General features: G+C 37.8%; 1 protein-coding gene across 1 annotated transcript in view; it reads right to left on the reverse strand.

Annotated features, from left to right (window-relative positions):
- The window catches only part of ankrd11 (ankyrin repeat domain 11), a 218,199-nt gene that overhangs the window by 38,352 nt on the left and 155,352 nt on the right, over positions 1–24,495 (reverse strand). The window contains exons 5-9 of the mRNA XM_080186859.1: positions 22,145–22,303; positions 17,241–17,441; positions 15,171–15,313; positions 8,777–8,924; positions 1,249–7,883 (exon numbers count right to left, since the gene is read on the reverse strand). Coding sequence (XP_080042985.1) covers positions 1,249–7,883; positions 8,777–8,924; positions 15,171–15,313; positions 17,241–17,441; positions 22,145–22,303 — 7,286 coding nt within the window. The remainder of the gene's footprint in view (positions 1–1,248; positions 7,884–8,776; positions 8,925–15,170; positions 15,314–17,240; positions 17,442–22,144; positions 22,304–24,495) is intronic.

Genomic DNA, 24,495 nt, shown 5'->3' on the forward strand with positions numbered 1-24,495 from the left:
GTCCATTCTGAGTCCTCTGTGTTTATTCCAAGTGGTGCTCAACATGGAGGTGCAATTATTCATCAAAGGGAGACTGTATATGGTAATCAGCAAGTTTGTCCCAGTGCCATGAGACTTCATGGGGTCCAGTGTCAATTTTCTGGACTCCCAGGATAATTCTCTCCCAACAGTATACCACTGTGTGGCTGACAGGGCAGGACATACCCAGGAATGGTAATAGTGGTGTGTGGGACATTATCTGTAAGGCACAATTCCATGAGTGTATGGCTGTTGCTTGACTAGTCTGTGAGGTAGCTCTCCCAATTTTGGCACTAACCCACAGATGTTGGTACAGAGGACTTTGCATGGTTGACAAGGCTGGGTTTACCACTGCTATTTTGGGTGCCTAGGTCAATGCCGGGTGGTCAGTTAGGTTTCATTCCTTTGCTTTATTTACTGCAGTTGAATATAATTGAGTGGCTTGCTAGGCCGTTTCGGATGGCATTTAAAAGTTAACAACATTGCTGCAGTCTGGAGTCACACGTAGGCCAGTCCAGGCAGCATAGCAGATTTCTTTCCCTAAAAGAATAGGGAACCAGATTACAAAAAAAAACTTTTAATTCCAGATGTTTTATGCATTTCAAATTTTGCCATCTGCTGTTGATTCGAATCTTGGCGCTAAGAGCATTACCCCAAGTCTCTGGATTACTAGTCAAGGGACAAGACCTCTGCACCATCTTTTCAGATTTATTAAAAAATCAAAGTGATTTATTCTTTACAAAATGTAAAAGCTTGATTATTTTCACTCATGCTTATTACCCACTTGGCTGGCTATGTCATAGAAGTCCTTCAGACTGCTAGAATATTAAATGCCAATACCTAGGTTTCCTACGCAATTTGTAATATGTAGTTTGTAATAAGATGCATGTTATATACATAGAAAAGTGATGCCAGACAGGGCTCAAAAGTAATAACCAAAATTAATTTTTTGGACAAGGTTTTGAATTAACTATATTGATAAATATTGTTTCATTTGAAAGTACAGGATTTTTAATTTGCACAAAAAATGTCAGATTTAAATTGCAGATTGACATTGGGTGAGATTGTGATATTTCAGAACAGTAATGCCCTCCATTCCTGAATGGCTCATTGACAATAAGATGGCTTTCATACAGTGATTACTTGGGCAAGCTACCAACCCATGGAACTGTATCCAGCAACTGTAAGGAGGACAAAAATTGGGGAGAAAATATTAATGTTTCCACTTACCACAGGGATATGGAGTTTGCTGAGTGGTTTTCCATCTAGCAAATAGGAACCAGTATATGTGACATATTCAGCATAGCACTGAGGTGCTTGTGGGATAATACAGCATAGGATTTTACGCTTTTCTTCAATTTTTTTACGAATTTGAAGGTACTCAAAGTAGGGGTTTGATCGGTCACTGTGGTATGGTTCAATCTCATCTAATTTAATTGCATCAACAATAGCAGCCAACGTTTGTTGGATTATTTCTCGAGTTTGCTGTGCTGATGGGTTGAGAATCATCGGTTGGTGATTTGCACGAGGGATTTTTCGCTTGCGTGGATGCTGTGCCTGTGCATCATCGTCGTCCGCTGTTCGCCCTTTTGCTTTTCCCAAATGAGCTGGAACAGTATCCTTCTCCAAAGAGGCGGCATTATTTTGTTTGCTCTGATTAGCCAACATTTGTGCTCGGTTCCTTGTGATTCGTTGAGGAATCTCTTCTGCTTTGGTTGGTTTTACTGCCTCACTTATTGGCTTAACTATTGCCTCTGTAGCTTCAGGTACTTTGAAACTGGCACCATTTGCCAAACAACTTGGAGCAACATCCACAGTTTTATCATCAAATTCTGTATCTGATTCAGTCGGTTGCACTGCAAGTGGCTGAATATTATTTTCTTCATTATCTTCAGTTTTTACTGGGGATTTTTCCACTGTTATGGTACTGATGCTATCCTCAATTTTATCCTCTACTAGTGTAGGCTCCATCTTTAGGATTTCAGTAATAGCATCATGTTTTTCTTCTGATGATACAGAAAGACAACCTATAACTTCAGTATGAGTATTCACAGCTGCAGAATCATTAGTGTCATGTATCTTAGCAATTTCTTCAGTTTCAGGCTCTGTCATTTCAATGACTGGGTCTTCTTTGTCTTGTAATGGCAGCATTGGAAGCGAAAATGGTCCCAGATCAAGATCATCTATAGAATTTGGAAAAGGATCATTCCACAAGGGTTCTTCCTGATCTTCAGAAGTAATATTCTGCTGCAGCTGAGCACATTTTTCTGCTGACTTTATTAGTTCCTGCTGGTTTTCCACAGATAAGTTGTGTGTTTCTGGAGGCACATTATTAGCACATTTATCAGGTAGTGACTTGCAAGCATCAAATGGTGAATTTGTTCTATCTGGAGACATATATGGGATATCTAAAGCTGCAGACTCTTTCCTTTGGTCCACTCCTGCCATATCACTTCTGTCTCTATCTTGCACCAAGTCAGAGGTTGACATTGGGCACTCAACAGGGGAATCAGGAAAAGGAGAGGAAATAGAGGAAACAAATGGCATCACTGCAGTATGCATGGTCTCTGATGGACAAAGGGGCTTGGAAGGCTCACAAAGTGATATTTCGGGCGGCTTCAACTGCAACTCCGAACACATTGACCAATTCACTGTTTGGTCCAAAGAATTATCCATAGGGCTCAGGCTTAGCTGTTCGCCTAGTCTGTGTGGAGAAGAGGGATAGCTTAGTTTATTCTGGACGGCATCATTAGCAGAAAATGGGTCTCCAGATGTAGGCAGAAGAGTGGCATTTAAAGCTGAGTTAGGAGAAGTCAAAGGAGTATTTGGTTGCTGTTCTGAAGGATCTAATGGCAAACTAAAATCAGTAACTAAACTATCTAGAGACTGCTCCAGTGGATCAAATTTGTTTGATGGCAAAGATTTTGTCTGCAAATGATTAAGTACACCTTCGGGTGAAGGGTTAAGATTTTCAGCCACTCTAGAATGGCAATGTTCCAACTGTGGTGAGGAAATTCCATACTCAGGTGAAACATATGATGGTGACAAGCCAGAGAACCCCTCAGGCTGAATAACTGATTTCTCCTCCATTGGCTGAGGAACAGAAGCATCATAATCTGCTGATGCTGGCACACTCTGTTGCCTGTAGAATTTCTCAGAATTAATGTTAAATTCTTCTTCCAGTGGCCTCCTGGAATCCATCGACACTGATCGATAGAGGCCTGGAACAGGAACGGAGCTAGTTGAATTTGGGTTCTCTTGAATGCTAGTGGAGACATTTATATATTTATCAAAAAAGGAAGGGGAGCAAGCATTCATGGATATTGTAGACATGGTCACTGCATTCTGGGACTCTATTCCTTCAAACAGATCAGTAAAATCTTCATTCACACAGTTAGGTGTATGGGGTGCAGGCAACAAATCTTCATAACTTGGACAAGAAACTATTGGAGTCAGTTTTGGAACACCTGTGGGTCTATCTTGATCAGATCTTGGTGAAGCAGGCAAATTTTCCTTCAGCCCAGGAGTGGAAAGCCAATCTTTCACTTCGAGACCAGAAACCGGCTGAGTCTTTATATCCGGTGACACGATTTGACTTGGTCCTTGATCTCTAGGTTTTTTGTCTCGTTGTTGAAAATCAATTGAACCTGCTTTTTTTGTTGACGTATCACAGTTCTTCCTCCGTATTTCTTCCGTACTTCGGAATTTTTCCCTCAACTTGGGGTCTCCTGAGCGATGCCTCAGCTTCTCTTTCAGCTTCATTCTTTCTTTATGTTTTTTGTGACGCTCTTCGATTTCTAGATCTTTCTGGCTTAACATACGCTCAAAGCTGGTCATCATCAGGTCTCCGTCAACCAAAAGCTTTTCTTTCGGCCTGCTGTCCTTACGGGATAGTTCTTTTGATTGGTTTAATTTATCATTTTCATTCATTCGAAATTTAAAGGATTCATTTCTGTCCTTTTCTGTTCCATCTCTGACTTTTTCCTTTTGTTTAATTTCATTATTTTTGAAACAGTCATCTTTTGCTTTTTCTTTATTCCCACCTGACTCTCTAACTATTGACAGAGAGTCTTTTTTTTGTTCTTCTTTTGAATGTTTGAAGACCACAGTCAATTCTCCATGTTTTTCCTTGTGCTTTTCTTTGTCATCTTTTGATTTGTCCTTATGTTTGTCTTTCTTCTTTTTGTCTTTATCTCTTTCCTTGATATTGATGAAAGTATTAGCAACTTTTTCTATTTTTTTAGACAATTCCTTTTCAGACTCACTCCTATCTTTCTTCTCAGTTAACATAGCATCCCCACTTTTGTCTAGGTCATCATCTTTCTCAACTTTCATAAAATGACCTATAAAATCACAATCAGACATCAAGGTTTCTCGTTCAAATGGTGGACCTTCTCTTTTACAAGTAGCTTCTTTGAATTCTTCTGACTTCTCTCGTTTCTCTCTTTTTACTTTATCTTTCTCATGATTTTTTTTGGACAATGAAGACGATGATGAATGCCTGTTTCTCTCCTTTTCTTTAATTTTTTCATGCAAGTACATAATAGGAAGAGAATCCTTTAATTTTTCCTCTCCAATATCCTGACCAATATTCAAAACATCATTTAAGCCACACATTGTGGAATCATGTGGTCTTTCTGCAAAACCATCAGATGAAATTTCACTGTTCTTGTCATTGGAATCCTCTTTAAATTCATTGAACGTTGTATCTTGTGGTTTCTCTAGGCATTTCTTTTCCTCTTCTATAGCATTTCCTTTCGAAAGCCTTTTTTCTTTTAACAAAAAATCTTTGTCAATTTTCTCCTTGATCTTAACTTTCAACTTTTCATCACTGGAGTATCGCTTTTCTATCTTTTCTGGAAGTTTTGGCTTGACTTTCTTTTCTAGGTTGGAATCTGTTGACAATTTGTCCTTTCTTTCCTTAAATTTATCAGCTAATTCTTTGTCTTTTTTTTCTTTTTGTCTGTCAGACACGCCTTTATCCTTCTTGTCTTTCCCACAGTCTGTCAATATTTTATCCTTTTTCTTATCTTTCAATTCTTTATCTTTCTGCTTCCCTGAAGGATGTTTGTCAGCTAAGTATTTTCGGTGTTTGTCAGGTGGAAATAGTTCCTTCTCTGGCTTCATCTCCTCCTTTTCAAGCAGCAAGTCACTTCTGCACATTTCATTACTTCCGAGTTCACAGTAGTCTACTTCATCACCACTTTCATCAGTGAAGATGTCATTTGCTATGCTGTGCCAGCTCTTCTCTTTTCCTATTTCCAGCTCAGCTCCTTTTTGTTTGTCTGATTTTTCTTTCTCTTTTCTTTCTACAAGATCTTTTTCCTTTTCTGTGTGTTTTTCCATTACATTTTTCTCTCTCTTCTCTTTGCTTAGTTCTGAAGACATTCTTCTCTCCTTGTCTCTGTTGACGAGATCTCTGTTCTTTTCCTTTTGTTCTCTTTTGTCTTTGAAACTACCCGACTCCCTGTACAGCTTTTCCTTATCAGTCTCTTTGTCTTTTAAGAATTTATCAATCATGCTCTTCTCAATTTTTTCCTGTTCAATTTCCAATGGAATCTTTTCCTTAGACTTTTCTTTGAGTTTTTCCATTTTTGTTTTATCCTTCTTTTCGGTTCCATCCTTTTTGTCCTTCTCTTTCCCCGAATAATGTCTCTCCCTTGCTTCCAATGTTCTTCCAATGAAATCACTTTCAGGTTTCTCTTTGAAGAGACATTCACTCCCAAACTCTCTCGAATCACTTTTGGCAGCATCTTCTGGTTTTCCTTTAAAGTCTTTCCTGTCCTTGTTGTATTCAGAAATGGTGTCTTTGCGTTCTTTCATGTTTTCAAAGACATCTTTATCTTTTCGGTCTTTAATACTTTCAGTGGAGTCTTTTCTTTTTTTCTCTTTTTCCAGAGGACAGCCCTGCCCTAACTTATGTTTGTCAGATTGGTCCTTCCTTTTCTCTGCACATTTTTCCACATAATCGCGATCTTTCTTTCTCAAGTTGTCTTTATCATGGCGTTTTTCATTTAGTTCTCGTTTCTCTTTTAATTTAAATTCTTTTTTCTTTTCCTTACATTCTTCTTTCATAGTTTCAACAAGCAGTTTCCCTACTGCACCATCTCGGTGTTCCTTGAAGTCTTTAATTGGAATACTCCAATTATCTTCCCCTTTTAAATCATAGAAAGAAGAGTCAGATGACAAATCTGAAAACCATTTATCGTCGTGATCGGACACACTAAACCTATCGTCATTGTCGACAAACTGATTCCTGGTCTCATAATCTGACTCCTCTTTGCGAGTCTTTTCTTTTTTTAGTTTTTCCTTGTCATCTTTAACACTTTTATCTTTATCTGGTTTTGAATGTTTTTCACCTTTTGAACATTTGTCCTTTGCCTTTCTCTTTTTATCATTTTTATGGATTTTAAGCTTTTCTTCTTTGCAAGGTTTTTCTTTTTCTTTAAAGGGTTTTTCTTTATCAACTTTAGACATTTTGTCTTTCTCCTCTTTCACAGATTTGTGGTTATCTTTGGAGGAGTCTTTGATTTTCTTTGTTAACTTTTCTTCTTTACAGGCTTTCCCCATATCATCTTTAAGTAACCAGTCTTTTTCTTCAGATTTGACTTTAAAAAGTTTTTCTTTTTCTTCCTTCTTCAATTGTTCTTTATCATGTCTAATTACTTTTACTCTGTCAATTGAAAGGTTTTCACTTTCTGAGTTTAAAGATTTGTCTGCTTTTTGCTTAGACTCCTCCATATCTAAATTCTCAGCTTTTGGGCCTGCCACAATATTCTGTGATCGCCCTTTCTCCTTGTCTTTCATTTTGTGCTTGTGTTTCACTTTATGTTTTTTAACAACTTTGCCCTGCTTATCAAATTTTCGAACTATACCATCTGTGTTCAACATCTTAAAGATATCGTCTGTCATTTTCTTTTGCGTAACATCTCCATCGATGAGATTTTTCTTTTTATGGTCCTTTGTCTCTTTCATTTGTTTAATAGACTCTAAACTTGATTCTTCCGAAGAATAGTCAGATTCACTTGTGAGTCGTGTTCTCACAGACTCTGACAAAGAGCTTACATCAGACCAGACAGGCGACATATTTGATTTCCAACTGTCAGTTCGCCAAGGTTTAGAATGCTGTTCTGCAAGACTGGGAATATGCTTTGATGACACATAGCTCCCTTGAGAGGAAGAACAGGATGCAGATAATGAAGAGAACATTGCTGATTCTTTCAGGCTCATATAAGAGTCCTTCATACTAACTCCACTCTGTATCGAACCCTTATCCTCCTCCTCACTTTCTGAGTCATCACTTTCTGTTGCAGATGAATTGAATTGGTCTTCATCCTTACCCAATCTGACTTCCTGGTTTTTGATCTCTTTTTTCCACTTTTTTTTCATTTTTGTTTTTTCCTTTTGCTGCTTCTTCACTGGTGATTCTCTTTGTTTAGAACTTGCATTGGGCAGACCGGAGTGCACTGAAGGCCTATTTAAAGGAGGAGAGAAGCATATTAATCTATCCTCTTCATCTGAACTGTTGGTGTCAGATAAAATACGGCGTGGAGTTTTCTTTGGCGTTAGAAGGGAATTTTTAGAATAAGTTTTTGTCTCTAATTTAGGAATAGAAATGCAACTGTTCGTTTTTATGTCCTTTCTATAATCTTTTTTCAGCAAATGCTTGTCATCAACAGGTGGTATTCTATCTTCCTCATCATCCTCATCAAATTCATATTCATCCTTGACTGGTGTTACTGTTTTAGATAACTCTTGTCGTTTGATTTTATGCCGTAGGCCCTTCTCAAACTCAGAGTCTGTGTTATTACCATCAATTGAACTGGAAGGTGCAACTGAGGGAGCATCTTCATCTTCTGAAGTTTCTATGTGGAAATAAAATACATATATAAATGAATAAAAGAGAGTAAATAATTTTACAGCACCACTTTAAAAATCTTTTAAAAAACTGATGCACAAGCTTTAAATTGTTTTGTACACTGATCTTGTGGCTTCCTAGTCACTATATATTCATAACATGCCAACTGCATTCTCATTTTCTCAGCAAAAACATTTGAGACAAATAATTTCAATAATTTTTAACCTTGAGAACAAATAAAAGGTTGTCTTTCAATGGATGCACAAACTACCAATATTTATAGTTATTGTATTTTTGCGCATGAAATAAAATTCTGTTTGTGTTCTCAAAGATTGAGTCATTTTTCCAGCACACCTTTTTAAGGAAGGACCAATCAGTAGAATCAGCAGGATGAGGCCATTTGGCCCATTGAGCCTGCACTGACAACAATCCCATTCAGGCCACATCACCAAAACCCCATGTTTATCCTGATAATCTCCCTGACACTAAAGGTCAATTTATCATGGCCAATCAACCTAATCTGCACGTCTTTCAAATGTGGGAGGAAACCGAAGCACATGGGGGAAACCCACACTGACACGGAGAAGGTGCAGATTCCGCACTGACAGTGACCCAAGCCAGGAATCAAACCTGCCATTTAAGGCTGCAGTGCTAACCACTGTGACACTGGGTCGCCCAAATTTATATAAAACTGAAATGTGTCAACTTCAGTCTAATGAAATTAACAACACTAGGTAAATTCTAAATTGCAGTACAAAGATGTTAATTTCAAGTGCAATTTGAACTTATTTGATAAACAGAACAGTTTGGTGTTGATTTAAGCCAACTGCACAACCAATGACACAATGAGTTACAATCAAGTGACAAATAAAATAGTTGCATTCGTTATGCTGGTTTCACCTGTTGAGCTCTCATCACTAGAACTGCAGGAACCCTTTCCCAGTAACAGGTTCACCATGGTGGGGGAATTGGCAACTTTCAGTGGTGTCTCTCCTTTTCTGTTACTCTGATGAGGATTCCCACCATATCTCAACAGCAGCTTCACTACCTGAAAAAATGCCAAAAGGATTAATTGGTTCTGATTGTGTAACTTGACTCCAAGAAGTTATATATTTTGATGGGAATTGATGACTTGTAATCGCTTCAGTGAAAACAGAAGTCGACATTCCATTCTGCCAAATGAATAAATGATTTACTCCGAATTTTAAAAATATGCTTAATTCAACAGAATCAGTGTGTTTTATGTTGGAATTAAACAATCCTACATCAGAAAAGGTTGTGTTCAGAAACTCTAGTGCAATAAAGGGACACACTTTAGAAACTATATGAAATCAGAATTCTGACTAACTGAAAATGTCAGTCAAGCCTAACTTAAATGGATCAACTGATTTATGTGCTAAAGGATTAGCAGCAATTAAAAATATTTCTCCAAAGCCATTTTAATGTTTTTACAAATCAGTGTTGTGACTCAGGTAGTACTGAAAACTTTGATCAAATGCCAACAATTCACTCAGTAAATAACACTGAGAATTGAGAATAGTCTAGCATTCTCTGGCCTGAACCTTCCTATCCTCAATTTTTCTGGTGATTATTAAACTTGCTGTTGAACATCCTCTTCGCTCTCTAAAATCACAGAGATTTACAGTTCAAATACATTAACTTAGCTTTTATTGAAATGTAGCAAACGTATTTTATCTACGACTTCAAAGGCATCAAATCTACAAACCTAGATGTTAGGTTCTTTGAAAAAAATTTCCATAGCTAGTCAAGACAATTGCAGGTGGATGGTTAACAAATGTGATTTATTTTTCAGAGCCAATGGTTAATCATTGGTGGATCAGACTGTTTACATCAATGGGGACGAAGTAGAAATAGTTGACAGCTTCAAGTTTTTAGGTGTCCAGGTCACCAACCTGTCCTGGTCCTGCCATGCGGATGTATAGAAAAGAAAGCCCACCAACACCTCTACTTTGTCAGGGGACAAAGGAAATTTGGCATGTCCAATAAAACTCTCTCCAACTTCTACAGATGCACCATGGAAAGAATTCTTTCTGATTCTAACACAGCTTGGTATGACTCCTGCACTATCCAAGACTGCAAGAAACTACAAAGGGTCCTGAACAAAACCCAATCTATTTCTCAAACCAGCCTCCCATCCATTGCCTCAGAAAAGCAGCCAGCATAATCAAGGACCCTATACACCCTGGACATACTCTCTTCCACCTTCTTCTATCAGAAAAAGATACAAGGATACATACCAATTTATAAACAGCCAATTTTAACATCTTAACTGCACTAATTTATTTAGTTGGCAAAATGGTTTTTAAAGTTTAGAATTGAATTACCAGAAAACCCTGCTGCCATCAGACTTTTGAATGGACCTACCTCGCATTGAGTGGATCTTTCTCTATACTCTAGCTATGACTAATACTTCATTCTGCACTATCGCCTTTCCTTCCCTACATACGGTGTGCTTTGTATTGCACAAGAAACAATACTTTTCACTGTATACTAATACACATGACAATAATAATAAAATCAAATCAAAATCAGGTGTCAGTAAACTGGTCTCCTTTGCCTTTTTTTTTAGATACGGGACGTGGGTGTCACTGGTTAGACCACCATTTATTGCCGATCCCTGGATAAAATTTGAACAGTCAACACCTTAGTCAACTAAGCGGAATCGTCTCTCAAGCAACAATGAGAGCAGACAATGGGAAAGAATACACTTATATCTAAAATCCATTCCACTTTCCCTCAGTGGATGGAAAGACAGTTAGTGAACACTGAAAATCAAATCCCTCAAAAACGTTATCAAATCAAGTGGAAAGCAGTAAATATTGCTTCAGTTAGAAGAGTTAGAGTGTCCTATGTTCTGATAATTGGTGACCCCATTGCTATTTCAGAGCAAGTCAAAGCTAATGGAATCCTATTTTAACATCTGAACTGCACTAATATATTTAGTCAGCAAAATGGTTTTTAGAGTTTAGAAGTGAAATACCAGAAAGTGTCAGACTGTTGAAAAACGTGATGCTAAACCCATACTAAACTTTGGTTAGACCATACTTAACAATACTGCTTGCAATCCAGTCATCATACTATCAAAAAGGATATAGAGGCACTGGAGAGGGGGCAGAGAACGTTTGCGTAGATAATACCAGAAATGTATGGTATACATAACCAGAAAAGGATTGACAAGTTGCGTCACTTTCTCTTGGAGGATAGCTGAGAGGTGACCTAAGACATGCCTTCAAAATATTTTAATTGTGGCTACAAAGAGTATGCTTCCTCTTCTACAGATCATCAATATAAAACTATCACCAAGAAATCCAAAAAGGAATTAAGAAACTTCTTTACCCAAAGAGTACCCCAGAATAAAGAAAACCTATTTCACAGAATGATTGATGGGATGGATAGGATAGAGGTGGAGAGACTCTTCCCGCTCAGAAAGGACAGTAGGACTAGGGGGCACAGCCTCAAGATAAAGGGGGGGCGGTTTAGAACGGAGTTGAGGAAGAACTTCTTCACTCAAAGGGTGGTGAATCTCTGGAATTCTCTGCCTGTTGAAGTGGTGGCGGCTACCTCGCTAAATATTTTTAAGACGCAGGTTGATGGGTTTTTGATAAGAGAGGGGATTAAAGGTTATGGGGAGAGGGCGGGAATGTGGAACTGAGCCACGACAGATCAGCCATGATCTTATTGAATGGCGGGGCAGGCTCGAAGGGCTAGATGGCCTACTCCTGCTCCTATTTCTTATGTTCTTATGTTCTTATGTAACAGTATATTAATCTAAAAGTTTATTGTTTTTTAGTGTCACAAGTAAGGCTTACATTAACACTGCAATGAAGTTACTGTGAAATTCCTAGTCACCACACTATGGCATCTGTTCGGGTCAATCCATCTAACCAGCGCATCTTTCATATGTGGGAAGAAATGGAGCACAGGCACATGGAGAACACGCAAACTCCACACAGACAGTGAGCCAAGCCGGGAATCAAACCCAGGTCCCTAGCACTGAGACAGCAGTGCTAACCACTGTGCCGCCCGTATTTAAGGATAAGCAAGACAAGCATAACAGGGAGAAGGGATCAGACAGTTAAAATGGTAGATTTACATGAGGAAAGGTGGGAGGAGACTTGTGTGGAGCAGAGACACCAACATAGACTGATTGCGCTGAATGGTCTACTCTTGTGCAGTATGATGTGGAGATGCCGACGTTAGACTGGGTTACTTCTTCCTGTGCAGTACATCATACGTAATCTTGGAGCTGAATGGTCAATTTCTGATGCTTTCAATCTTATATCTAGAGGCAGTGGTAGTCCTAAATTTGCTCAAATATTTGGTTGCATCAGGTTTTGTGGTCCTAACTGCTTTTTGTGTAACACTAATAAGCTGCCAAGCTAAATTAATGATGTTGTTCTTGGAGGTTGCAGTAAATGATGTTTGTTTCATCAGAATACTCATACATTTCCAGAAATATACTGGTCCACTTTCATGTTATCATCAATAATCTGGCAAAGACAACGAAAGTGATGTTGACTTTGCTGATGGCACCACATCTAGAGGTTAACAATTTATTGAAAAATCATGCATTTATGAACCACCACTGACAAACATAGTTCAGGATTAGAGCACAAGTAGATGTACTGTAATTGCGCTAAGACTGAGTTATTACCGAAAGAGATCAAATTATCAATTTCTACTATCAATATAGATAGGTGAAAAAGCTATGATTCATGTACTATGGACAAAACTGTGCAGCACGGTAGCACAGTGGTTAGCACTGCTGCCTCACAGCTCCAGTGACCTGGGTTTGATTCCTGGCTTGGGTCACTGTTTGTGTGGAGTTTGCACATTCTCATGTCTGCGTGGGTTTCCTCCCATAGTCCAAAGATGTGTGGGGTTAGGTTGACTGGCCATGCTAAAATTGCCCGTTAGTGTCCTAAGGTGCAGGGATTAGTGGGTAAATGTGTAAGGATATGGGGGGTAGGACCTAGGTGAGATTGTGGTTGGTGCAGAGTTGATGGGTCAGATGGCCTCTTTCTGCACTGTAGGGTTTCTATAATGCTATAAAAAGCTGCTCGCTTATTGTCTGTATCTGTTCAAAAAAAACTGAACCACATGAAATTAGCCTATCAAAGATATGATGGATTCTCACTTCCCCATGACATCATGATTAATAGAACCAGCTTTTTCCTACCTACGTGCACTTGCAGTATTATTGCTTAGGAATAATAACAGAGGTAAAGAACATCATGAAGGTGATCTTTATATATTACACAGATATTAGATAATTACTTAAACAGGGCACAGTAAAGCACTTACCTTCTGTGAAAGCACAAGAGTAGAAAAAACCTACAATATGTTCATTGCAATAATATGAAAACAACATTTCAAAAAAAAATCCAGCTACATACAGCGCGGACAACATTACTGCGCACATCGTCTTAATTCACAGTTTGGTGTTATGGTTTAGAATTTGTATTTGACATGGAGGGCAAGTGATGAAATTCCCTGAGGACCAAGGAGATCACTTGAGCCCAAGGTGCCTGTTCTTCTTAGAAGGTGACACAGGACACTGAGGTAAAATTACTCCAAGTCTAAATCTTCAATGTCATACACAGGAAACAATGGACAGTTTTCAATGCAATCTTATCGAGACATTACACAAAATCAGTTTTTAGCAGGGATAGTAGAATCACATTTGAAACTCTGCTCCACAACCTCTCAGGGATAACACTATTGCTACTGAGTTACTGTAGATAGTTATCAGGTGGTCTAATCTGCAGCTTATAATGCCACCATCTCTTTCAGTTTATAATTCATCTCTCTCCTAACTCAAGCAAACAGATTGCCATTTATAACAATCAAATGCTGGGTGGGTTTCAACAATTTCCCCACAATAACCCCAACATGACCTTTCTGACAGCATGTTAAACTGTTGTATTCAACGTACACTCATTACTTTAGCTCCTCAGTCAGATGTTAATTCACGTGCCTACATTAAATTACATCATACTGGCCCAGTTTCCTAGAACATTACTAACACCGATTTTACTTTCATTCTTTCTTTGCTCTTCCTCTAATTTTACCAATATGTACAAAGTTGGATGAGAAAAAGTCATTTATTTTAACGACTGAATCCTGGAGTATTACTACTTTGAACTCTCCTCCAGCATGAAATATTTCCATTTATATTTACCCTGATTCTGTTTTAAGCCAATTTCTCTTGATCACTTCACCTAATCTCAATTTCAGAGGCTTTACATTAATAACTGGAGATATGAAAATCTGTTAAATGATAATATTTACATAGAAACAGAGAATTTAGCCATTCAAACCTGTTCCACTTTTTAATATGATTGTGGCCATTCTTCCATCTCAAATCATACTCCCACACATTCTCCATTTCCCTTGACACCTTCTGGAATCTAGAAATCTATTTCCTTCTTAAATATATTCAGTGACTATATAAGTAACACCATTGCAGCTCCTTTGTCCAACCTGACAAGAATATTTTTTGAACGTAATGTTATGAAAGGAAATATCTATGTAATTTTTATACTTAAAAAGAGAACATCTACATAGAGACTTTCACAGCCTCTGAAAATTCCAAAGTGCTTTATAGGCAATTAAGTTCTTTTAAACGTGGTTGCTTTTGCAATGTAGAAACAGTAATACGATAATGACTAAATAACCTGTTTGACTGATACATATTGGCCAAGAATACTGGGAAAATTTTCCTGTTCTTCTAACATTCCCCTCAGGTGCAGAAAGGTTTAACATCTCATCTGAAAGATGGCACCTTTGACATGGGCAAACTCCTTCAGCACCTTCCCTGCTAATGTCAGTTTGGACTTTGTGCTCATGTTTCTGCAGTGATCCATGAATTCACAATTTTCAGGCTCATGGAGTGGGACCGTTACTGTGACCCATAGCTGATATAGTGCTTTATGCTCCATTAGTGCCTTGAAGACGGCATTTATGTTGAAAACCTGATGTGAAATAATGGATGGGAAGTGTAGTTTTGAGTTCTATTAGAAGGTTACAAAGTCTCACAAATAGGACCTTAAAAAACAAAATGTCAACTTGTGGTCCCCTTTTATTGTAGGAATAAATATGGAAATGCACACGCTGTAGAAAACCTCCAGCGAAAAAATGAAAGGATTCTGCATGGGAAACACCATTCTTTCTAGAGCTGGAATTACTGCTATCAGGTGTTCTACGTGGATAACTGATGCATTACTCCAATTCAAAGAACACAGCTTTAAACACAAGAACAACTTGAACAGACCTTTCGGTGGCCATTATTAGCTGCATCATGGAGAGGTGTGTCATCGTCCAAGCCTTTTGTATTGACTTCCGCACCTGCTGCTAGGAGTTGCTTAGCAACATCATAGTAGCCTCTATTACATGCTTCATGGAGTGCAGTCCATCCTGAAAATACAGTGCAATCAAAACCAAGTCTTAAATATTCTGATGACAAATATTTCTTTGCTCAGCATCTCAACACATTTTACTTCATGGCAGTTATAGTGTTCATGTATTTTCAACAATATATTGTTATTTTGCTGAACAGTTCATTCCAATCTCAATAACATGCAACTATGAATAGATTAATTTTATTTCCAGCACCTGAAAATTTAGCCAGTAAAACAAAGGCAACAGTTTGGTAGCATAGCAGTAGAATACTTGCCCCAAATGAGTGTGTTTGGAAGCACATGATCAAAGTTAAAAGCGCAGTTTGAATCTATTTGACCACAGTGATGAGTACCACTGTGCCCTGAGCATCTAAATGCAGTTCTGCACAAACAAAACACAAATTCAATGAACAGCACCTGACCTTTAATTAGGCATTTTAGAACAATGATTCAACAATTTCAGACTATAACTTTGCCCCATTTTATTGCCCCTTTTTGTAGATTTAGGTTTTACTCTTTTTTTAAAAAAAACTTTTTGCATTTGGACCATAATTGTTCATGACTCTGCCTTTCACATCTCCTCTAGGCACATCTTTTGTTTCTCTACTTGTCCCATACCTTGCATCTTTCACCTTGCATCACCAACTCTTTTGCCAATTACTTCTCCTTACCTTGCACCCTTTTTGTTCCCCATACTCACACTTGCTTAAAGCTTATATCTCTTAACTTTTCCAGTTCTAATGGAAGGTCACAGATCTTAAATACTAACCAAACTTTTTCTCTTTCCATAAATGCTGCCTAACCTGATGATTCCAGTATTTTGTTTTATATTCTAAATGCAGATTTGGCTCATAGTCTACATATTGTCACTTGAGGATTCCCTCACATCAGCAGAATTGACAAACATTGTTAAATTGTCAAATTAATTCCTGATACTAATGTTTGTCAAGAGCTCATGTGATACCTGATGCTGCCATGAAGTACTGTGGACACAAATTTGCAGTGTGTCGCCTGCTAATTATCAGTTGAAATCCCAAGGGTGGTGTTTAAACTAAAGGGATTCAATGTTCCTTCCGCAGATTATCCTATTGCATATCTACTAAAATGTTCCTTATATTAATTCTGAACCAGTAAAGTATAGACCATAGAAGCGATTATCTGCCACTGTTATCTCAGCTGTAGAAATATTTCAATAACTGAAAACCATTTGGAATTGCAGATTCAGAATGGTAATAGCACAGAAAGAAGTCATTTACCCATCATTTCTGTACCAGTTCTCTGCAAGAGCAATTTTAGCTCATCCCACTCCCATGCCTTTTCCTGTAGCCCTACAGTTTTTATCTCCTTTAGATTTTTATCTAATGTTCCCTTTAAATCCATGATTCATCCACCTCACAATGCATTCCAGATTATAACGACCTGCTGCATTATAAGTTGCTACTCTTGCCACCTCCCAATCACTCCAAATCCATGTCTTCTAGTCGCCATGCCTGTTAATGGAAACAGAGGTTTTTCATCTATTCTATACAGAACCCTCATAATTCCAAACACCTCTATCAAATCTCCTCCCAACCCTTTCCAATGTGAACAAAACTATTCCCTCTCCCACCCACAACATATCCACATAATTGAAGTCTCTCACCCCTGGAACCATTCTTGTAAATCGTCCCCAAAGCCTTCTCATGCTGTCTCAAGTTCCACTCCCAGAATTGGATACAATACTCCAATTGAGGCCAAGTGAATGTTTTATAAAGGTAAAAAAGATGAGTCATTTATTTGATTCAGTAGAAAACATTTTCCACCTTTCTACCATTTGCTCTCTCTACTGTTTACAAATATGAGTGACAAGCAGACAGGAAATTGCTGCATTGCTAATTTGATATCATTTTGCTTATGATAAATTTTTCAAAAAACAGTGATTGCTCATTTCATGGTCACAATACCTGCAAAGTCTTTCACGTTTACATCAGCACCTTCACTAATGAGTTCTTTTATCCGTCGTGCATCTCCCCGGATGGCAGCTCTGTGAAGTCGTGTCTCTCCACGTTCATTCCTTTTATTTACTTTGTCTTTGGTTTTGGAGGCAGAACTTGGTGTTCTCTTTTGTCCAAGAATCGACTGCGAGGGATGCTTTGGTGTACGATCTGTGCAAAATATAACTTTTTGGTTATCTGTGGACTAGTTATATTGAGTGTTATAAACATTTTTAATCTTTTGGATAACAATGATGAAAAATATGATTGTCCATTTTAATTGTTTAGTCACCCTCATGGGTTGCACAATGTATTGTGCTTGCCTGAGTGATTTAACTACATTTAATCCTGATGAGGTGTAGAGTAGACCCAAAACATAACAAGCAATCTTTTTTCTATTTCTTGTCAGAAGTGTTTGTGAAGGGCATGAGGTGAGCCCAAACAATGATAATTTTGAAAGCAAGTGGGCAGGTGCCTGAAGAGGGGAAGCCATTTGCAACATTATCTAGCATTGGTATCAGGTAGAACATTGAGCGACTTGGATTTAGTGGGAAAAAGATCAAAGGAACAGGAGATGGTTTCATAGAGAAGATGAACACTGGAAGTAATAGCAGATATGAGAATGAGTACGAGGGTGAGTGACAAATCAAAGAGTGGAATCCACATTTCAACAAATGGTGACAGAGCAATAAAACAAGTATTTGACGAGACAGAAATGAAAGTGTGGTACAGCTGAATTTAAAATTTATTTATTGGTGTCACAAGTAGGCTTACATTAACACTGCAGTGAAATTACTGTGAAAATCCCCTAGCGAAAGGAATAAACAGAAAGAATCAAGAGAATAAAAAGTGACTGAAGTAATGGGATGCCCATATTGCAGACAAGGTATTATGGATCCAGCTTGCAGAGTCTGTTACATTTTGCTTTCTAAGGCCTTTGATGTGTTAACAGTTGTACATTACTCCAAACAATTTGCTGCAATTCTAATGTTCAATAATTTGATTTTATTATTGAAATGATCTGGAAATATAACTTCATGTGTGACACAACAGGACGCAACTCACGTCAACTACAAGTCTTAATTTGACAGCAGCTGCTTGTGAAAAATAATGTAGACAACAGAGCTCTTGCAATAACGTCCAATGTTTAGCTTAAGATGGTTCATGATCTGCTCAAAAGGTTTGAAGTGCAGTCCTTGATCAAATGCTATTTGAAACAAGTGTAGGGTAGAAGGGAGAAGGAAGAAAAATGGAGGGGAAAAATTGAATAGTCCAAAATTCTGAACTGTAGAGAAGTGGCCCATAATTTAGATTTTATTATCCTGTGCTTAACTTGACCATTTTATTTTAAGGGTTTCTTTTACAAATGTATATCCTGCATTAAACCAACTAAGTCAAATTGCCATTTTGTACTGACAAGTGATCAGAAAAGAAACAACGCTGACGTTGCTTACCATTTCCAACAAGCTAAGTTAACATCACAGTGAAATAGTGGCCAACTGGATCAGATGATTGTATTAGAATACCTCAATTTCTCTTTAAAGGATAAGCAATTAATATTTAAATAATTAGGAGGCATATTACATTTATTTTGATATTTCCTACTAATGTTCTTCTGTTAGAGTTAAAGTCTGCAACTCAAAAATGCTGCAACAGCAGCTGAAAAAGGAATTTACACCATGTACTATTGGGTCCCTTATTAGAACACAGAAACATTAAATTTAGCCCACTTAATTATACCTTATTTCTAATTTTTACCAATTGTGTGGCTGTTGTGGTGCAGCAGGCATCCAGTTGATCTACGCAACCAGTAGTGCAACTGCTGAAAATCAAAAAGGGAAAAAAATACTTTTGTGAAGAGCAGAATTGAAGTGTCAGGCATAACCATCATCATTATCCTCACACAAGTAGAGTTGGTGCAAATACCTATAGCTCCCTCCAAATCTCTCTGCAGAGATCTAAAGTACTTTCTGAGTGAGGCAGTCACTTACTCGTACTACTTCCAATGTGGCATATTGCAATTCAGTGTTCATGACGCAGTTTCCACTCAATTGGTTCAGACTAGATGATTGCTCAGTTAATCATCTCCACTCTGTTCACAAGCATGCCCTAAGCTCCCCTTAGCTTTTTATCTCCATCGCCCTTGGTCCTTAATTTTGACCTTTTATGATGTTTCAATGAGCTCAAGGGATGCCAGATGTATTGATAGGTTCAGTGCTGACATAATGAATAGGACATTTATGCAACATTAAGACAAAGAATCCACCTTGAAATAATCCACCATCTTAGATTCAAGAGATTCTTGTGAAAATGGCTAGATTTGGTGAAATTTATCCTTACATTATTAACCAATTGACTACTAGCAACAACAGAATGCTATGGTAGGGTGATGCTAGAATTACATAGAGGGTTTGGGGGAGGGGGCAGAATGAGTTCCTGTCAGTGCAGGGATCAGTTGTAAAGCACTGGGCCTGAGGATAGAGACAGAATTCCCATAAGAGTGGATCCCAGATAGCGCAGTTTACTTTAGCATATAAGATTGTTTTTCTGTAGTTTCTTCTGGATTGGCCATTCATTTGAAGATGTCTGTAGCGTTTGATTGATAAGTGTGCTTTTGTTTTTTTCAATTAATTAACTGATACATCTTTAGTTCATACAGCAAATCTTCAGCTAACAAATAAGTGTTGTTTTAATTTGTTTATATTCAATAAGCTTTGATATTATTTGCTGTTTCAGTGGCTGAGTCTTTGCCCGATGCTTAAACTGACTAAACTGTCAATTAAAATGGTTAATGGAAATGAGGCTGCATGCAGCTAAATTAATTTAAGTTTATCAAAACATCCATCTTTTAAACCTGCATGCCTGCATCTGGTATCTCTTGAGCTCACTGAAACATCATTAAAGATCAAAACTAAGGACCAAGGGCGATGGAGATAAAAAACTAAGGGGAGCTTAGGGCATGCTTGTGAACAGTGGAGATGATTAATTGAGCAATCATCTAGTCTCAACCAATAGACTGGAAGCTGCATCATGAGCAATGAATTGCAATATGCCACATTGGAAGTAGTACGAGTAAATGACTGCCTCATTCAAAGTACTTTAGGTCTCTGCAGAGAGATTTGGAGGGAGCTACAGGTATTTGCACCATCTCTACTTGTATGAGGATAATGATGATGGTTATGCCTCACATTTCAATTCTGCATTTCAGATGTATTTTTTTCCCTTTTGTTTGATTTTCAGCAATTGCATTACTGGTTGTGTAGATCAAGTGGATGCCTGCTGCACCACTATAGCCACACAATATTTGTATTGGTAAACATTAGAAATAAGGTATAATTTTAAGTGGGCTAAATTTAATGTCTGTGTCTGGAAGGGTTGAAGCTAAAACTAGATTCATGCTGGACAAAGCTGTTTAATATGTGGGAGTTGGTTTCAATTCCAACTGTGTTTCTATTGTATTTAGAGGGGGTTACAGCGTTAAGAGTAATTAGAAGTAGCAGTGGTTGCTTGGCAACCGGGGATCTTTTAAGGTAGTGGTTTTTTGGGCAGCAAGGTAGCACAGTGGTTAGCACTGCTGTTTCACAGCACTAGGAACCCGGGTTCGATTCCCGGCTTGGGTCATAGTGTGGAGTTTGCACGTTCTCCCTGTGTCTGCGTGGGTTTCCTTGGGATGGTCCTGTTTCCTCCCATATTCTGAAAGGCATACTGATTAGGCATATTGACCCGAACAGGCACCGGACTGTGGTGACTAGGGGAATTTCACAGTAACTACATTAGTGTTAATGTAAGCCTTACTTCTGACTAATAAATAGACTTTAAACTTTTTGTTCTTAGTTCTGCCAGATTTGATTGCAGTTAAGGTAGATACAGGGGAATGAACATCGCTCAACTCTGCCAGAAGTCAGGCTGGACAGGGCAAGAGAGCTGCAAAGAGGTAGGTTTCCCAAAGAACTAGATACTATCCAAGTAACTGAGACATAAAAAACTGTCTTAAGATTAAAGTTAAGAGAATAGAGACTAACAGGTATTGGTTAGGGGAATTCAAGGAGAAATATTTTTAAAAAGTGCTCTGAGTTAAAAAGACAGTTGCAGTAACCAGATCTAAAGTGGAAAAGCTGACTTTAGAGGTAAATCAAAAGTTTGATACAATCTTAACAGAGTCTGGTAAGATGTTACGAACAGTTTTTACAACAAAACAAATTCTATGGGGGGGGGTGGTAAAACCTGGGATATGGATTCATTGTTAAAAGTGGAGCAGAAGCTTTGTTTGAAAGAGTCACTTGGAAAACCTGGACCGGGTTTTGGAATGCAAGCCACTAATGGAAAGCAATATTGTGAAAAAAGATTTTGAAGCATGCTTTTTGTATGAAGCATTTGGAAAATGGCTTGTGATTTGGGCGATTCCAAGGAGAAATCCACAGACAGTCTCTTAAGGTTCAGAGTGGAGAGTGTGTTTGACAACAGCCATCCTGTGTATTTAAAGGAATGTTGTGTTACAGAAGTCATGGTAGCTTATTTATGCTAAGGGGAAGTAAAGGAGTAACCCAGTCTTTTCATACTTAATCAATGTGCTTCCTTGTTGTTAAAACTAATTAGTGGTCCTGAGATATTATTCCTTCACATTTTATATAAGTTATGATCTTTTGAGCCAGAGTTACATTCTGGCATCTTCCTGTCCAGTTTTAACATCAACTGGGATCCTAACAGGTGGCTTTTAAAGGCACACAACCACAATCTTATGTGTGGCAATGCAAAGGATGGAAGAGAGAGATTTTAAACTGATGAAATGAATACAAATGCACTGGAAAAAAACATCCTCTTCAATTCCTCACCCCCAATATCCTTTTCAAAAAACCACATTTAGGAAACCTGACCTGGACTATTTGCTGATTCTTCTGCCGTCATTTGCATCAGCAAAGCAACTTGTTGTCGTTCTGAAAGTGGACAGCCCGCTCTTATTCCTGCCCCAAACAATCCAAACTTTCTGACTCCAGCCTCCTTCTTCGCTCGTTTCCGTTCCGGACCTTGCTTTTCTGCAAGCGAAGTTGAAAAATAAAACAATTTTTTTCTGGAGAGAGATGTTTAATACTACGGATAATATGACACCAAAAATCCCCAAGCTTACTTTTCACATTCAATTTTTCTCCCTTTTCCACCTTTTGATGGCAATCACTCACCCAAGACCCATGTGATTGCTTTTCATCCATGAACTTGGGACACCCAAGTGTCAGTACAGGTTTTTTGATAACATGGAATATTACATCTGGGCCTGATCCATTATCCATATAGAGACATTTCTTTCAAATCACTAAAAGGCCAGTCATCAGTCAATCATTCTGGCTGATGTTAATTTCCACTTTTCTTGATCTACCTGGTCATTGTGGTCCTTAATTATCACCAAGATGGACAGAATCTTGGAATGCTATTCTTAAAACATTAGTAAAAATTCCAGAATCTCATGTCATAAGAAAATTTTGATTTATTCAGTCATTATAAAATTTATTATGGGGATTATTATAAGCAAAGCCACTGACTCTTCACTGTCATAGAAAAATTGATTAAATTGTGGAATGCAAAATGTTATCACCATGAAGTAGGTCTTGAAATACAAGCAGAATTAGTAATCACTGTAACCAATGGCCCTGTATCCAAGGCGTTTATCACTAGAGATCGTATGTTTTCAATTATTACCCAAAACGCTGTAACAATACTTAAAACATTCATAAAATTACTAGTCAATTCTGTAACATTACATACATGAAGTTATGGCCAATAGACTTAAGAGGTCACATAGACATAACTTAATGTTCCCTGTCCAAAAACCTGCCCGTAATTTTATAAAATCTATGCATTATTTATTTATCATAAAACAGCAAAACGTATAGCAATTTGGAAGCAGAAAGGGAAGTTGGTTGAACCACAGTAGTTTCACTGTAGTTTTGAGGAAACGGAAGAAGCAAAACTTGGATGCTGCAACACCATCACAAGTTTACAAAGACTATCCTTTATAAACATGGACATAGAGAATTTAAGATGCAAAAGGCTTTTCACAAACATACAGTAAGTAATGTATTTTAAATTTTATTGCTCTTTTTCAATACAATGTGTTCTTCTGATCATTAAAGACTAGATTCAATAAAAAGAATGAGATTCAGCTCACTGCATCAGTGTGCAAAAGTGAGCCAAAAAAAAGTGAATGAGCTGATAAAAGTTGGCTCTGTAGACAGATGTAGGATTTTAAATTCTTGAATTTCAATAATGATTCACTTTCCAGAATTTGTATAAGTAGTACTTTATCTTGGCATTCAATTATAATACCACTTGCTCAGTAGAGGTGGAGTGAATAAAATAGTTCTGCATTTGTACTGAATTGTTTGAAGCTAAGTGATTTTGCTTTTCTAGGTTACACAGAACTACAACTACTTGGAACTATCGCATTAGATGCAATCACAATTTAAAAGACTACTAAAGATAAATTTCCAACTGGAAAGCAGCTTGATATCCTGTGTTACAATAATTCTCAGGTTTGCCAAAGAGAGAAGAGCTTAACAGGAGAAGAAGTGATCATGGATTCTAAAACTTCAGCTATGATGGGAAGGAGGGGTCATGGAGTAGAGAACTAAAGTGACAAATATTTAGCATGCATCTATACAAAAGTACTTTTAGTTAGAGAAAGCACACCAATAAATAGAACTGCAGAAGCAGCAAGAACTGCAATGATAATAGAATCAAATCGCAAAAGGTATAAATTAGAACATATGCAGTATACTTTTACTAAATGAGTCGAGTTCTGGTCACCAGTTAGTGAAAAAAGCTACTGAAATCAAAACTACATCTGCCAAACAAATAAAAATGTGCAATGTAGATCAAGAAATAATTTTGTTATTCTCTGCATAATGTGATGCTATGTATAGTATCTGAAGTTCTTGAAATACAATTTAAAACAAAATCAAGAAACAAGTCTAGAATATAAAAGTAGGGAGGTCTTGCTGCAGCTGTATAGGGCATTGGTGAGGCCGCAGCTGGAGTACTGTGTGCAGTTTTGGGCGCCGTACTTACGCAAGGATATTTTGACCTTGGAGGGAGTGCAGAGGAGGTTTACTAGGCTGATACCGGAGTTGAGGGGGTTGAGCTATGAGGAGAGGCTGAATAAACTAGGCTTGTACTCGTTAGAGTTTAGAAGAATGAGGGGAGATCTCACTGAGACGTATAAGATGATGAATGG

Source organism: Carcharhinus amblyrhynchos, chromosome 4, assembly GCF_965287045.1.
Source record: "Carcharhinus amblyrhynchos chromosome 4, sCarAmb.v2.hapA, whole genome shotgun sequence".
Lineage (NCBI taxonomy): Eukaryota > Metazoa > Chordata > Chondrichthyes > Carcharhiniformes > Carcharhinidae > Carcharhinus > Carcharhinus amblyrhynchos.